Source organism: Astyanax mexicanus, chromosome 2 (genome assembly GCF_023375975.1).
Source record: "Astyanax mexicanus isolate ESR-SI-001 chromosome 2, AstMex3_surface, whole genome shotgun sequence".
NCBI classification, from domain to species: Eukaryota; Metazoa; Chordata; class Actinopteri; order Characiformes; family Acestrorhamphidae; genus Astyanax; species Astyanax mexicanus.
Genome location: NC_064409.1, coordinates 27,067,339 through 27,080,071, shown reverse-complemented (window position 1 = coordinate 27,080,071; position 12,733 = coordinate 27,067,339). Strand labels below are relative to the sequence as shown.

At 46.4% G+C, this 12,733-nt stretch overlaps 1 protein-coding gene across 1 annotated transcript; it reads left to right on the top strand.

Moving 5' to 3' along the window:
- The first annotated feature begins 569 nt into the window (after positions 1-569).
- Positions 570-12,533, top strand: ssbp1 (single-stranded DNA binding protein 1). The gene is made up of 7 exons (XM_007237771.3): positions 570-823; positions 1,069-1,142; positions 1,226-1,283; positions 1,952-2,092; positions 2,706-2,793; positions 10,330-10,418; positions 11,885-12,533. The coding sequence occupies exons 2-7, from the start codon at positions 1,119-1,121 to the stop codon at positions 11,926-11,928; spliced, it is 444 nt and encodes a 147-aa protein (XP_007237833.1). The 5' UTR covers positions 570-823; positions 1,069-1,118; the 3' UTR covers positions 11,929-12,533.
- The last annotated feature ends 200 nt before the right edge of the window (positions 12,534-12,733 follow it).

Sequence of the window (12,733 nt, the reverse complement as noted above, 5' to 3'; positions counted from 1 at the left end):
AAATGAGGAGGATTAAGAAGAGGTGAAGGAGGAGGAAGAGAAGGAGGATGAAGAGGGAGAAGATGAGGAGAAGGAGGAGGAAGAGAATGAAGAGGAGGATGAAGAGGAGGATGAAGAAGATAAGGAAGATGAAGAGGAGAAAGATGAAAAGAAGGAGGAGGAAGAGAATGAAGATGAGAATGAAGAGGAGGGATGAAGAGGAGGAGGAAGAGGAGGATGAAGAAGATGAGAAGGAGGTGGAAGAGAAGGAGGAGGGAGAGGAGGATGAAGAAGATGAGAAGGAGGATGAAGAGGAGAAAGATGAAGAGAAGGAGGAGAAAGAGAATGAAGAGGAGGAGGAGGAAGAGAAGGAGGATGAAGAGGAGAAAGATGAAGAGAAGAAGGAGGAAGAGAATGAAGATGAGGATAAAGAAGAGGAGAAATATGAAGAGAAGAAGGAGGAAGAGAATGAAGATGAGGATAAAGAAGAGGGTGAGAATGAAGAGGAGTAGGAGGATGTTGATGAAGAGGAGAGGGTGGAGGATGTTGATGAAGAGGAGTAGGAGAAGGAGGATGAAGAGTAGTGGAGAAGGAGGATGAGTGAAGTCAGCGGGCGGGACACTGCAGGCAATGCACGAGGCTGTAATGTTCCAGTCAAAGGTAAAGCGTTTGGCAATAATCTACAGGTTAAAGGTGTTGTGGTGTGCGCATGCGTGGTGCAGACCGGTCCGCGTGTCGGAACTTCCTGTTTGAGCACTGTGTTTCAGGGAGGAAGAAGTTTTTGAGCGGGCAGGAGGGCGCATGTGCAGATTAAACCCGCTCTTCTCCGGTTCAGCGTCTGAGTGTAAGTTCATTTCATTTACCTCTCCCTCACATTTAAACCCGCGAGCGCGGGGTGATCGCGCTCACAGTGATCTATTACTGCAGCTCGATCAGCGCGCTTCAGCTCGTGTTCACACCAAACAGGGGCGGCGCGAGCCCTCTACAGCAGGGCTCCTGCTCCCTCTCTGTGGGAGTTCTACACAAGTTCTACACTCAACATTGAAACACACTTCCTGCTACTTTCTGATGCTCACCCTTTTCTTCCAGGCTTGGTCAAGTTTTAAAGTCAGCAAACGATATCCAGCCACTAGCACACCATGCTTTGCAGAGTGTCAGCCCATGTGAGTGTTAATATATTTAACAGGTAGTTTTGTATTTATTGACATGCGTTTTGTTATTTATCATTTAATTTGTTATTTAACAGTTATTTAGACAGCTTGCCAGAAAACAGTCCACAGATGCCAGCCTCATTCTTGAAAGATGTGAGTACACTCTTAATAAGATGTGAAAATTTAGTCTGGTGGTCCAAAATAAAAGTATTTTTTTTTTTATGGAAAAAAAGAACTGAACCAGTACCAAATCCCTTCATAGCACCATGTAGACTTAATGATGTAGTTTGCCTTGTGATTACAAAAATAATAATAACAATAACTTATAATTAGGCCTGTCACAATAATGACATTATCGGCTTATTGTACAATAAATGGACATGGTCTCAATAATATTTGATCATCGTGATATCGTCTATTGTGTTTAATTGTATGTTTGTTACCATATATAAGCCCCTGAAATGTGGAGGCTTTGTAGAAAAATGGCTGCAATTTTTAAACGTTTCAGAGGATATTTTTGTTCAACTCCTTGAATTAAACCTGAAAGTCTACACTTATCTGCATCTCGTTTCATTTATTTTATTTCCAATCCAGTGTGGTGGCATGCAACAACATAGGTCATATATACATAATGCATAAAATGAACATTTACAAACCATTTTGTTTAATCCTAAAGAATAAAGATACATTTCATATTAGTAACCAAAAAAATATTTGGTTACTTAGGAAAACAGAGCATATTCGTGAGCTTCTGTTTAAACAGGCTTTTCTAGTCCTAACTAGCATTTTCCTATTTTTTTTCCTCTGTATTGTTCTCATAGCAATAAACCGAGTGCAGCTGCTGGGTCGAGTGGGACAGGACCCTGTTATGAGACAGGTAGAGGGTAGAAACCCAGTTACCATCTTTTCTGTGGCAACTAATGAAATGTGGCGCTCTGGTGAGGGAGAGTCTATGAGTACAGGTAAGAATTTTAGCCATGTAGTGTATTTTACCTTAGTGTTGCCCCAGTGTTTACAGCAGCTGGTGTTGGGTAGTATCACTTTTTTTTCTTAATATATCTCACAATAGTACAGTAGGGGTGGGCAATATGGCCCTAAACTAATATCGCTATATATTTGCCATAACAGTATTCTTATCAATATGACAAAACATTTTATTTCAACAATTTTATTTTTCATTTTATTTTTAACAATTTATTTCAAGAATAAACTATTGCAGGAAAAAAAACACTGGTATAAATATAACACTTTTATACATTTAGTACACAGTAACTTACCAGGACCCTGATTTTGTATAAAGTTAGTGTAACAAAAATAAATAATATAGCACAAAACTAAAGCGCAGCTTAGATAGCAAAACAAATATTAAACAGACTTTTTTGGTTATGTTGGATTTTCAGTTTGCTTTTTACTGTGTTGGCCTTTACAGTATGCCTCTTCAGTGTGCTAAACCTATTCAGCCATGCCATAGAAAATGCAGTTTGAGATCCAGGAGCCCCTTTAATTATAATGATTGGAATACGTAAGTGGAAAAATTATGGCTATATCATGTTTGTATGCATGTCGTCTTTGCAGGCGATGTCAGTCAGAAGACAACATGGCACAGAATTTCTGTGTTCAAGCCGGGTTTAAGAGATGTGGCCTATCAGTATGTGAAAAAAGGGTAAGTGCCTGGAGCTGCACAATTAGTTTTAATTGTTTTGAATATGCAGGTGATGCCAATTATATGTCTGAATTACTGAACTATTTATTTTTTTCTGCTTGCTCTCAGTATTAATAAGTAATAAGTTTAGCTGGAAAGTATGACTATTTCCTAGTATTATGTGATTAGTTTGTTGCCGTGATAAATGAGCTGCACCGCTTAGTATAATGTAGATTTTTGCTCAACAATCAAACTGACCAATTGTACTTTTGATTGTAGTGTGATTAATCATGTTTAACCTAATTGCAGTGCAGCACAATTTGAAAACTGTGTTATTGTTTAAGAATCTGCATCTACTTAATCAATTTAAATAATGATAAATATTGTATTATAATACAATATTTTTACCATATAACCTAGCACTAGTAATATCACAGTTTCAAAATGCAGTAAAATGTAGCTCAGTCATTCTGAGCAATGTATTACACTATGTAGGGTTCTTATCTTAATAAAGGGTAAAATAATATTAAAAACAAATTGCTAAAGTTAATTGCTTGGCAATGAAGGGCATGTTGCCCTGGTGAAAAAGGGATGTACAGAAATATTCAAAACATTCTAATCAAAGGGGGGAAAATGCTTTAAATAGATGTTGTAATATAGCACTAATGAAAATAATTGAATTAGACTTACATGTACATAATTAAAACTTATATTTCATAGTTACTGACCGCCAGGGCGGTGCTTAATGTGAATGTATTCCCTGCCGTGCCCACGGCGAACCGAGAGTTGTATACCAACGAAGTCACTACACATGACACAGGGTGTGACGCAAGCGGGGTATAAATGCCCCCTGGCACTCGCTGCTCCGCCTCTTTTTCTTCTTGCCCAGAACCGATTGAGTGCAGCTCGCTTCAGAGCTCGGATTCCGACCTCTAGAGCTGTTTTTTTCATCATCTTTTTCTTCTCCTTTTTCTTCTCCTATTTTGGATTACTCGTCGCCAGTACCCACACGAAGCTTGGGGCTCCAAGCTTCGGGTTACTGTGCATTTCCCGTCGAAGCTCGAAACCAGTGAGGACTCCCACCGTAGTTCTAACCTAGCTTCAGTACCTGTCCGCTGCCTCAGTTATCGTGCGCTCGGTACACCGAGTTCACTTTGACCGCAGCGAAGCGCTCGGCGCCGGGATTAGCCTCAGCTAACGCCCCCACGAGCGGCTATCTACACTGTGGTGTCTTCGCCGGAGCCGACACGGTGAGTACTCTCTCCTTAGCTCTACTAGCGTTACGCCTCGCGAGCTATCTGCCCTAGCTAGCTAGTGCTCGGTACACCGAGTTCATTTAGCCGGCTACGAATCGCTCGACGCCGGGGTTAACCAGAGGATAGCGGCCCCACGAGTAGCAATCAGCCGAGCGGCTGTCAGCACTGCTGTGTCTTTTCGCCGGAGCCTGACACGGTGAGTACTCTCAACCGTAGCTCTAACTAGCGCAAACTCCTCGTGAGCTATCTGCTTCAGCTAGCTGGTGCTCGGTACACCGAGTGACTTAGCGGGCAGCGAGGCGCTCGACGCCCGAAGCGAGCCAGCGGCCACCGCGAGCGGCTGTCAGACCCCCCCCCCGGAGCCGCGGCCTACCTAGCGCTGCTATGCTATCCTCGATTAGCTGCATGCACTGCCAGGCCGTCCTGGAGCCCGACGACGGACACCGACTGTGCCCGTCGTGCCTGGGCTTGGACCATCTGCGCGAAGCGCTCACAGACCCATGCATCGACTGCGCGATGATTCCCATGGCTATCCGCCACGAGCGGCTAGCGGGCCTGGAAGCACGAAGCGAGGCATCCCTCCCCGCGACAACGCCCAAGGCTCGGGGAAAACGGAGCGCGGATAGCTCGTTAGAGCCACCGCGAAAAAAGAAAGGCTATGGAGCTCTCTCTAACCGTGTGGACTCGGTTGTATCGGAGTTACACCAGCTAAAGAACCTGATCTTAGCTATGAACAGCCAGACACAGGACCGAGCAGGTGAGAGCCCCTCGGTCGAGTTTAAGGAGTCTGTTTCGCCAAGGCGGGAGGCTGAGTTTGACGTTCTCTCAACGGCTGCCTCCAACGCGAACTTTACGCAAGGGTCGGCTCTAGGGCTGCCACGATTAGTCGACTAGTCACGATTATGTTGACTATTAAAATAGTCGACGACTAATTTAATAGTCGATTAGTCGTTTTTTTTTTTCTTTGTTTTTCTCTCCAAACTGCTGCGACTGCCTTTCTGTCCTGGACGCACATGCGCAGTAGTGGAAACCGGGGTAGGTAGTGGACGACATCTCAGGACATTATACAGACAGGCTCTGGTTTCATGGCTACCCCGCTACAGAACTGTGGGATACAGAAAAGTGTGGGATCACCAAGAAAATAAAAGTGAAACGCGTGCAATGCAATATCTGCAATGAAGAACTTGCCTTCCTCGGCAGCACAACCGCGATGCACGAGCACCTGAAAAGGAGGCATGTTGTGGCTGATTAAATGACGAAGAAGCTAAATTGCTATTTAGCTGCTAAAATTAGCGTAAACAGAGCGTTAACTTAGTACTTAACTTACTCATCTTGATAGCTTTAAAACAGAGGTCACTAATAGGCGGACCGCGATCCGGATCCGGACCCAGACGTTGTCACAAATGCCGTCCCAAACCGATAAACTACAGAGAAGGATTTCATTCTGACAGTGGCTTCTGTTTTCAGTGCTTTTCGGTGCAGTAAACTCACAGATCAGTCATGTGTGGTGTAAAATCACCAAACGCTCTCCTCTGCCAGTCAGATCTGTGCAGACCGCTGCCCTGTGTACGGTAATGTACACAATATCTGGACAGAGAGGCATTTTTTATTAATATACTTTTTTTTCATAATAGTTCAAACAACCTCACGGTTGAGATGTTTCATAAATGCCAGTGCCTTATCCTTATTTTACACAGTTGTTTACACTTTATGCTAAACAGTAAAATAATTGTCTGTTACAACAAGCTGCATATTTCATTAAAGGTTTAATGAACTATGATTTTAATTGTTTTTATTTTTAGTTAGCATATAGCTGAAATCTAATGTTGGTTGTATAATAGCAGCTGCATTCTATTGTGATAAACTGTGTTTTATATTCAATTAACGTATGATCCGATTAGTCGACTAATCATAAAAAATAATCGGTGATTAGTCGACTATAAAAATAATCGTTTGTGGCAGCCCTAGTCGGCTCTTGAGCACGAGATGGGGTTCGGATCTTTTCCGACCGATAGCTCTCCTGCACCCCCACACTCCCTGTCTTCGGATGGAGCCAAGGGAAGTGAGGACACACACCCCGCAGCCTCTCGCAGGGCTTCAGTGGAAGAGACGCTTAAGTTAGCCTTAGCTAGGCTAGGCCTGGATACACCAGCAGCAGGGAGCGTACGCTCTAACGCGCTGTTTAAACGCCTGGAAGCGGGTGCTTTCGCGGTGCCGCCTTGTCAGGACTTGTCTGAATTCTCGGCTGCCTTTCAGAGCGAAAAAGCAGGTCGGCCCGACGGAGACGGCGCGCTTGCTAGCATCCATGGCCGGAGCGGCTGACTATGGACTGGCCTCCATGCCTGCGATCGACCCCTGTGTGGCTTCCACGGTGGTTTCGCCAGACGAAGCGCTACGGCCGGAACCTCGCTGCCCGAGCGCGGAGTGTAGGCGCACGGACGAGCTGGTTGTTAAAATGCACAACTCAGCGACGCGGATGGGGAGACTGCTGAATTCCCTCTGCATCCTGCTCATTGCGCTGCAGAATTCCCCCGCATCCACGGAGGACTCAAATAGCTCGGAGGAGCTTCTGAATCTAGCCCTCTTGACCGCGGGTTACATGACCCACGATACTGGTCGGCTCGTCGCTACGAGCCTGCATGCTCGGCGCCAGGTGTGGCTGGCCCAATCCTCTCTGCCCGAACCTTGCCGAGCTACGCTGCGGTCCGTGCCTCTCAAACCCGGGTCTCTATTCGGACCAGCAGCCAAGGAAGCCCTGGAACGACGATCCTCCCTGACGGAGGCTCGAAAGCTGCATAATACCGGGCAGCCACAGAGTTTTCGTCGCCCACTACAGAGGGCTCGAGGACACGATAGAGAGAGGCGCTTCGGAGCCGCAGCTCCGCCGCCGCGCCCCGCAGGCCCCACGGTCCCGCCGAGAGCGCCTAGGCGACCCCCCCACCCTTCCAAGCCGCGTGCAGCTGCCGCTGCTGACCGCCGCTGACATGCTACGGCCGGTGACGCTGTTGCTCTCACCATCACATTTGGCCTACTGGACAAAGATGATCTCAGACCCGTGGGCTCTGAGCACCATGACAGTGGGTTACATACTGCAGTTTCGCCGCCGGCCACCAGTATGTTCTCGCCCTACGGTGACCAAAGTTCGGGATCCCGTTCGGGCTGCAAGTCTCTCCCAGGAGATAGGCTCCCTGCTGGCCAGAGGAGCCATAGAGTTAGTAGACCCTCAAGTTCACCCCGAGGGGTTCTACTCAATTTATTTTGTTGTTCCGAAGAAAGGCGGCGGTTTGAGACCGATCTTAGATCTCCGTCGCCTGAACAAATTTTTGAAAGTTCTTCCGTTCCGGATGTTACACACCGCGACTGTTCTCCACGCGGTTTCCGAAGCGGAGTGGTTCACCCTAGTGGATCTCAAAGACGCCTACTTTCACGTTCCAATCGTTCCAGAACACAGACGGTTTCTCAGGTTCGCCTTCCGAGACAGGGTATTCCAGTTCAGAGTGCTACCGTTCGGCCTTTCACTGGCACCAAGGGTGTTCACGAGATGTATGCGGGCGGCCCTGTCCCCCCTTATGGCTCAGGGGCTGAAAATCTTGCCCTATCTAGACGACTGGCTGCTGTGTGCCCCCTCGGAGCAGAGGGCTCACACAGACACACTCAGATTACTGCAGCACACGCAAGCGCTGGGGCTCGCGGTGAACTGGAACAAGAGTGTTTTAATTCCTGCTCAGTCCATAACCTTTTTAGGCATGGTCTTGGATTCACGTCGCATGTTGGCCACCCTGCCTTCAGCTCGCGCTGCGGCTGTACTATCGGCCATTCACAGCCTCAGGTGGGGCGCCAAGGTGCAGTATGTGAGGCTTTTGCGACTACAAGGTCTTCTCACCGCCGCAGCACAGGTGGTGGCACTGGGGAAGCTCCACATCCGACCATTTCAGATGTGGCTCATCAGTCTGAAACTGGATGCGGCACGGCACAGGCACACACGCGTTCGCATTACCAGCGAGTGCTTGGCTGCCCTCGATGTCTGGAACTCTGCACCCTTCCTGCTGTCAGGGGTAACGATGGGCCAGATTCCTTCTCGCAGAGAAGTGATCACTACAGACGCGTCAGCCACAGGCTGGGGGGCTGTCTGGAACCACAGCGCAGTGCAGGGTGTTTGGTCCATGCGGCAGGCGCGAGACCACATCAACATCCTGGAGTTACGTGCCATAGTGCTCGCCCTGAGACATTTTCTCCCGGTGCTCCGCGGCAGACATGTCTTGGTGAGATCGGACAATGTGTCAGCAGTCTATCATGTAAACCACTTCGGCGGAACACGGTCCCGCAGGCTATTAATGCTGGCACAAGAACTCTGGACGTGGGCTCACCCCAGAGTGTTATCTCTGAGAGCATCTCATGTGACAGGTGCCACCAATGTCACGGCGGATCTCACCGTTCTCTTCACCCAGGACGATGGAAGCTACACCCGCGTGTGGTACAGCTGGTGTGGGAACGGTTCGGGGAGGCTCGAGTAGACCTCTTTGCCTCTCCAGACACGACACACTGCCCTCTCTGGTTTTCGGAGATGGCACTATACAGCCCATTGGGCCAGGATGCCCTGGCTCACAGCTGGCCGAGAACTCTGCTCTATGCCTTTCCCCCTTTGCCTCTGATTCTGCCGCTGTATTGGACAGAGTACGCCTGGAACAGCATCGGGTCCTCTTGGTGGCCCCGAAGTGGCCGTATCAAACATGGTTTCCAACGCTGCTGTCATTACTCCATGGGATTCCATGGGAACTTCCGTGTCGAGCAGACCTGCTTTCACAGCTGAACGGACAGGTGTGGCACCCACGTCCGGAGCAACTCCGGCTATGGCTGTGGCCCTTAGGCCCACCAGCACATTAGACTCGTGCACGGCCCAGGTCAGACGCACGATCGATAATGCTAGAGCTCCTTCTACGCCGGCTCTATACGAGGGCAGGTGGAAGGCTTTTGAAGCTTGGTGTATTAACCAGGGTGTGGTACCACACCTCTGCACACTACAGACTGTCTTGTCCTTTCTCCAGACGCTACTGGAGGAAGGCAGGGCCGCTTCGACGCTCAGGGTATAGGTGGCGGCCTTAGCCTGTCACGTGATGCCGGCGGACGGTACTTCCTTGGGCTCTCATAAGCTTGTGACTGCTTTTTTGAAGGGAGCTAAGAGACTGGCTCCCCCTCGTAAGCCGCGGTATCCCCCCTGGGATCTTCCGCTAGTCTTGAACGCTCTCTGCAAGGCTCCTTTTGAACCGCTAGAGCGGGCAGAGCTGAAATGGATCTCTCTAAAGGCTGCTTTCCTGTTGGCTGTTTGCACAGCAAAGCGGAGCTGTGAGCTGCATGCGCTGTCTATCAGCCCCCTGTGTTTACAGTGGGGCTTGGATGATTGCAGTGTGAAACTGAGGCCGAATGCTGCGTTTCTGCCTAAGGTGTTGAATCCTGCTTTTGTGAACCAAACCATTGATCTTCCAGCCTATGGGGACGATTCTGATACCAGGAGGCTAAAGTTATGCCCTGTAAGAGCTCTACGGGCATATGTTTCTGCTACGACGGCTGTTCGTCAAACGGACCAGCTGTTTGTATGTTTTTCAGCTGCGAAGTTGGGGAAACCACTTTCGAAGCAACGGCTATCCCACTGGCTTGTGGAGGTTATTCAGGGGGCCTACAGGGCTGCAGATCGCCCTTTGCCTGCCCCGACTACAGGACATTCTGTCAGAGGCATCGCCACATCTTGGGCTGCGCTTCAAGGAGTGTCTTTACTAGAGATTTGTGCAGCGGCCACATGGTCGTCACCATGCACCTTCTCTCGTTACTACAGTGTGAACGTGGCAGCCGCCGAGGGCTTATCTACGGCGGTTCTGTCTGGAATCTCCTCGTGACATCGCTGGTATGCATCATCCACATTAAGCACCACCCTGGCGGTCAGTAACTATGAAACATAACGCTAGTTACGTATGTAACTGTGGTTATGTGAATAGTGGATGACCGCCAGGGTTCTTGGTCACTCGGATTGCGAGAAGAACCAAGTTTTGAGGAGGAGCAGCGAGTGCCAGGGGGCATTTATACCCCGCTTGCGTCACACGCTGTGTCACGTGTAGTGACTTCGTTGGTATACAACTCTCGGTTCGCCGTGGGCACGGCAGGGAATACATTCACATTAAGCACCGCCCTGGCGGTCATCCACTATTCACATAACCACAGTTACATACGTAACTAGCGTTTTACCACCTTCTTGTGTGTGTTTTCAGCGTCTGTAATGGCTGTTTTTTATGTTTCCTTAACTGTTCAGGTCTCGAATTCTTGTTGAGGGGAAGCTGGACTATGGGGAGTATGTGGATAAAAACAACGTAAGGCGGCAGGCCACCACTATAATTGCAGGTGAGGTGTGCACGTGAGAATTCTCTTTACAAATTTCGGATTTATCTGCATTTCATGTGTTACAAAACGTATTCCCAGGAGTCTTGTGTTATGTTATGTTTTCCAACAGGACTATGCAAATCACATTCTGTTCACATTACAAAAGAATGCGTATTGTAATGTTTTGCAGGCCTAAATGGATTTATATATATATATAAATATAATATATATTTAATATATAATATATATTATATATCTATATAATATAATACAGCTGTGGATTTATATTAGCAAATTAAATTAAGCTAATAAAAAAAAACTAAATATTGTGGGTTATTACTGTCTGCAATAAAATAATAGATACTGTAAAGGTAAAACACTGCATTTATTCTGTTCTGAACAGTCACAAATTCTATTTTTAAATGACTGACTGTTGTATATAATGATCAGAATAATGTACTGCGACACACAGTGCATCACACTCTTCCAATAACACTATTAAAAGCACTTATTGTGCCCAGAGGTTTAAGCTTTGGAAGATGGTAGCCTATTGAGATTTGAGATCATGGATAGATAAACATGTCACTTACCCTGGAGTTAATTGCATTTGGATACATTGGGTAAAAATACGAGAAATTGAAGGCAGTTTAAAACTAGCCAGTGTGTGAATGCCTTGGCTCAGGGTTTCACATAACCTTGCTCAGAGCATCAGACTTCTACCAACTTTTTTTGGTGTGCTATCACTTTCCTAGAGAAATATTGCATACTTTCTTGCTGTTCATATTATAAAGTCAAAGGACTCATCTGACAAGGACATATTTCATTTCTCCAAGACCTGGTTTCAGGGGAAGGAAAAACGCTTGGCTAATGCCGTCTGACAGCCAGAACGGTAACTTTAGCAGCCAGGCTAGGCTAAGCTAAGCTAATACTGAGCTAAAGCAAGCTACGCTAACTTAACCACAGTCCAGCCTGCATCCTAACCAACACCACCCAGCAAAACAGGCAGAAATGCTCAAAAAATAAGCAGCGTTCACCTGAAGACGACTCCACGGAGCAGGAGAGGAGAGTATTAGTCATTTCACGGTCCTAATGTTACCATCTTCGCTTATGCTTTCAAACTATCTTTTGTGGTGTAAGTCTGCCTGAACCATACACCGTTAGTTAAGTTTCAGTTCTGTTACAGTTGTTGTGGAACGACTATTTGGCGGAAGGCACAGTCTATATTAAAGCATATTCATTCGGAATTTCTTAAAGTTCTTTGATTACTTTTCTTTATACATTTTGTAAAAAAAACTGTTGTATAAAATCAATAGAACACTTGAGGTTGTGTGTTATTACGCATAACATCACAGCCGTCTTCTTGTGTTTAATTGTTTAAATAATTACCTGTGGTTTGTATTGTTCTTATTGTCTTGCATGATTTATTAGAATATGTATGACTATTTTGACTGTACATCTGTTTTATTATTTTCTTCTTCTCTCCACAGATAACATTGTCTTCTTAAGTGACAATGTACGGGACAGATCCTGAAGTGTGTTAGTGGAGTTTTGGAATAAATGAAGATGGATATTTTGTGTTTTGCTTAGCTTCGTGCCAGCCTTGTCATTTGACACTGGACAAAACAAGTCAACTGCAGTGGCTTCCACATATAACCCTGAAATACTGGGGGTTTTAACAACTGCTATTACAAGTTCTGCTCTCCCAACTGTGTTAATATGTGTCATTATTGTTAGTTTATGCAGATGTTTTTTTTTTCTTTGAACCTGTAGTTTTCTTTTTCTCTCACACACAATAATGTGACCAACTGTAACATTTAATTTTTTGTTTAAGGTTTCATGCTGAGGAGACCTGTAGTTTCATGTTTATTTGTATTCTCCACATAAGAAAAATATATATTTAGATAGCCTGTTCAGACACTGTAATTATTATGCTGAAATGTGTAAAATATTACCTTTATAATTGATGAGCTGTAAGGATGAGGCCAGCGTGTGAGTTAATGCAGAATGTCACTTGAAGGCGGTTCCTGTTGTTAGGGATTCTTGGCTTAATTCGGTTCGCCGACGACTCGAGACGCATGTCGTGTGACTGGACTGTGGGCACATCAATAAAGTGGTAACGGATTTGGTAAGCTCTGATTGGCTGTTCCAGCTGTCTGTCTTTATTGAACATAAGCGTGAAGTTGCGCTGTGCGCGACAGCACGCGTTTGATTGGTTCAGTGGGATTGAGAGGGCGGGTTTTTAAAAATGTGTATGTTTTGATCTTTTAAAAATATAGTCACGGTTTCGATAAAGGCTTAAATTAAGTTTACACTGTGATATACAGAATAGACTGTTT